The sequence below is a fragment of the Hibiscus syriacus genome, unplaced genomic scaffold, assembly GCF_006381635.1.
Source record: "Hibiscus syriacus cultivar Baekdansim isolate YM2019G1 unplaced genomic scaffold, ASM638163v2 tig00110893_pilon, whole genome shotgun sequence".
Taxonomy (NCBI): domain Eukaryota; kingdom Viridiplantae; phylum Streptophyta; class Magnoliopsida; order Malvales; family Malvaceae; genus Hibiscus; species Hibiscus syriacus.
In genome coordinates, this window is record NW_024062901.1 from 1,807,644 (window position 1) to 1,811,844 (window position 4,201).

Below are 4,201 nucleotides of genomic sequence, written 5' to 3' on the forward strand. Positions count from 1 at the left end.
GGTCAAAACAGAGTCTAACTACGACAAGTGGCAATCAATTTGGTGATTTTCCGTCAAATTTTGGGTTTTACTTAAAGAGAAAAAGTAAAGAGATGTGAGAAAAAGGAAGATTGAAAATAAAGTTTTGAAGAGATTTCTTAGTTTTAGTATTAGCTCAAATAATTATTTTATAATATTTTATAATCAGAACATACGACAGAAAATTGTCTTACAACCAGAGGCAAAAAAAAAAATGTCAAAAAAAGGGTAAACTATAAGTTTAGTATCTAAAATATTATTTTTATCCCATTTTAATACATAAACTTTATGTTCTTTCAAAATCATACTTAACATTAAGTTTAGATTTAATTTTGGCACCCCACCGTTAAAAACTTAACGGAGTTATTGTTCGTGATATATTATGGGTAAATTGCATCATTCATCACTGAATTATCTTATTGCTCTCATTTTGGTCACTGAAGTTTAATTTAATCACTCAACTTTCAAATTACTTTTATTTTAATCACTCTAACTTATTTTATTAATATTCTATATGATATGGCATATTTTAATTATTATTTTATTAATATATAATTAAAATAAAAAATGTCATGTCCCAAAATATTAATAAAATAAATTAGAGTGATTAAAATAGGAGCAATTTGAAAGTTTAGTAGTTAAATTGAAAATTTTTAAACTTTAGTGACCAGAATAGGAGTGAAAAGATAATTGAATGATAAATGATGTAATTTATCAATAAAAAATTTCACGGTACAATAGTTCTATTAAGGTTTTAACGGTGGTTACCAAAAACCTAGGTATGATTTTGAAAAAAAAATTAAATTTAGGTACTAAAATAGAACAAACATGTAGTTTACCCTAAAATAAAATAGGGTAAACTATATCAGTGGCTACCTAACTATTGTCTCTTTTAATTTTAACCATCATTTTTTGAAATTTTATCAATCAAGTTACCCATCTATTTAAATGCATTCAATCAAGCCACATGTCGTTAACATTTGACGGAACTGCTGACATGACAGTTAATAAAATTGGTATAATTATACATTCAGTTACTTTTACTTATATATTCTATCAATTTGGTCATAATTTTAATAAAAGTATATCGAATGTGTAATTATACCAATTTGGACTTAATATTTATTGTAATTTATTAAAATTAGGATCAAATTGATAAAATATATAAATAAAGAGTGACCCAATGTGTAATTATTCAAATTTTATTAACTGTCACATAAACATTTTCATCGAATGTTAACGGCAAATTATTTGATTGAATGCATTTAAATAGTTGAATACCTGATTGAAAATTTTCAAAAAATAATGGTCAAAATAAAAAGAGATAATAATTAAGTTGTCAATGGTATAATTTACCCAATAAAAGAACGCAATATGAAAAAATGATCCACAATCGAGAGATTATACGTGTAGTTTAACTTAAAAAATCATATGCATTCCTGTTTAAAAAATCAATCAACAAAGTTGACCACGTTTCACTGACGTGATCATGAACGACTTTTGATTAGAATATTACCAAGGAAAAGTCGACTGGAATAAATTATTTACGCATCTAAAGGTTGAATCTCATTATAAAATTTCTCTTCTCTTAACAAAGACGAAGTAATTCTGCAAGCATTCAACTAGGATTCCACCCGAGCAATTGGCGATGAAAGCAACTTCGATATGGACATGGATTCTCATCGTCTGCATCTGCAAGGCATCATCAGTGCAGAGCCAATACTACTCGGAGAGAAGACCATATGATCCCAAGGCGGAGAAGCTCACCAATCTTCACTTCTTTTTGCATGAATCTGTCGGCGGTCAAAACGCTACAGGAGTGGTAATAGCCCAAGCTAACACCACAAGCAACAACTCAACCGTCCCGTTCGGTACCTTATATGCCGTCGATGATCTCCTCCAGACAGGACCTGAGCCTAACTCGGAGGTGATTGGAAACGCTCAGGGACTTGCCGTCGTTGCCGGAATAAATTCAAGGACCGCAGTGATGTACATGGATTTCGGGTTTACTACGGGTGAGTTTAACGGCAGCTCTATAAGCATATTTTCAAGGAATCCGCTAATAATGGCGGAACGTGAGATTGCGGTGGTAGGAGGAAGAGGAAATTTAGGATGGCAAAAGGGTTTGCACTACTTAACCCTTACGTGTTAAATGCCACCACCGTCATTATTCAATTTAACGTCACTGTAATTCATTACTAAGATGATATTTGACTCATTCTCTTGGATATTGTGCAAAGTTCATATGTGTTCACCTTTAATGGAATAAATGTACGAGTATTGTTGGTGGAGATTGCTATATTATTTATATTAAGCAATGGATTTATAAAATTTTAGAGATTTATTTTATAATTTTTAAAAGATGAAAATATTTTTTATTAATTTAAGATGATTATAAGTGATAATATTAATAATATTAAAAATTAAATTATATGAAAATTTAATATTTAAAGAAAGACACTATTTTCGTTAGTCTCTGGGTCCATCCCTAAACATACTAGCATATTTAAATGTATATTTTCTATGTTTATCATTATATTTGTGGGTAAAATACACAAATGATCTCCCGATTATAGAGCGTTGTTTTATTGAGTCATTCAATTATTAAAAGTTACAAGATGATCCAATTGACTATAAGGCATTGCTTGATTGAGTTTCTTGATTATTAAAGTGATAAAATGATTACTTGACTATCATATAATTCAATAAAAGATCACTTGACTATTCATATAATTCAAACTCTTCATTTTCTATTAAAAAACTAACGATAGTTTGAGTTGGACGTTAACACCCTATAATCGGATTATTTTTAACTTAATAGTGAGAGACTCAACAAAACAACGTCTTATAATCGAGAGACAATTTGTGTATTTTACCATAAGTTTTTAAATACGTGAAGTTTTCTTAATAGTCTAGGGTGTGATCGTAAAATATTATATATTCATAATCTTTCTTAGCTATTGATAACACATACCCATAGACATAGTGTTTAAACCCAAAATCTATGAAGAAAACAACATTCTCTTTACTCACTAAAATCATTTGGTGAACTCAATATGTAAATTTGAATTTATATTTTTTAGGAGTTTAAATTTATTTGATAAAACAATAGGGTATTATATTGGAATATTGGGTACAAACAAGAGTATTAATTGGTTTCGTTGTAATCTATCAACCTTATCATTTCCTTAACATTAATCGACGCACAATTTGATTTGGTGGACTTTAACTAAAAATTAATAAACCTATGAAAATCATGTTTTTATTCAAATATATCCTTAAAATAATTTTCTTAAAATGCTTTTTTATTTCTTTTATTTTTTGGAATGAAGGTGATGCAGAATCCTAGACAGCTACAGAGAGCTTTACATAGGGCAGTCCTTGAACATCCCTATCAACAAGAGGTTTTATGGATACTAGTGGAGAATTAAACAAGCGAAGCATGTAATCACTAGGGAGCTCGAGCTTAGACATTCCATCCGCAACCATGTTCCCTTCACGAGGAACCCAACAGAACTCCAAAAACCAGCTACGATCACGAAGCAAAGACAGCACGAACAAGGGAAATGGTGAACAGCCCCCGGATCATTGAGGAGCTTAACAACCTGCAAACTATCTGATTGTATCTGTAGCAATTCAAGACCAAGATCTCATGCTAGCTGCAACCCCACATAGATTCCCCAAATCTTTGCTTGAAGGGGAGAGACAATACCGATAGCTCTATGGAACCCAGCAAGCCAAGAGCCATCACTAGTGCGAATGACACCGCCAATAGAGTTGAAACCTCAAAGAGTAGCAACAGCGGCATCTACATTTAAGCAATACCAAGAATCCGAGGGAGGCTTCTGTTGCGGAAGACGGCTATCGGATAGAACAAAATCACAACTGATAATTTGAGAAAATAAAAGAGACACAGAATTTACGTGGGAAACCCCTAAATAATATAGGGTAAAAACCACGGGCAACGGTAGAAGAATTTCACTATGAGAAAATAGGAATTACAACTTCTCTCTATCTACCAAGGAGAAAACAATGATAATTCTCTCTTGATAAAAAGGAGAAAAATAACTCTCAAGAAACTCTCTAAATTCTCTAGTATTGGAAGAAAGCTAGAATGCTTTGGGGATGGTTTTGAAGCTAAATGAGCTAGGATATTTATAATTGAAGTCTTAAGGACTAATTT

The 4,201-nt window shown here is 31.3% G+C and overlaps 1 protein-coding gene across 1 annotated transcript; it reads left to right on the top strand.

The window, feature by feature from the left end:
• The first annotated feature begins 1,636 nt into the window (after positions 1-1,636).
• On the top strand, positions 1,637-2,268 carry LOC120145280 (dirigent protein 4-like). The gene has a single exon (XM_039159159.1). It carries the CDS (start codon positions 1,667-1,669, stop codon positions 2,168-2,170), a length of 504 nt encoding a protein of 167 aa, XP_039015090.1. The 5' UTR covers positions 1,637-1,666; the 3' UTR covers positions 2,171-2,268.
• The last annotated feature ends 1,933 nt before the right edge of the window (positions 2,269-4,201 follow it).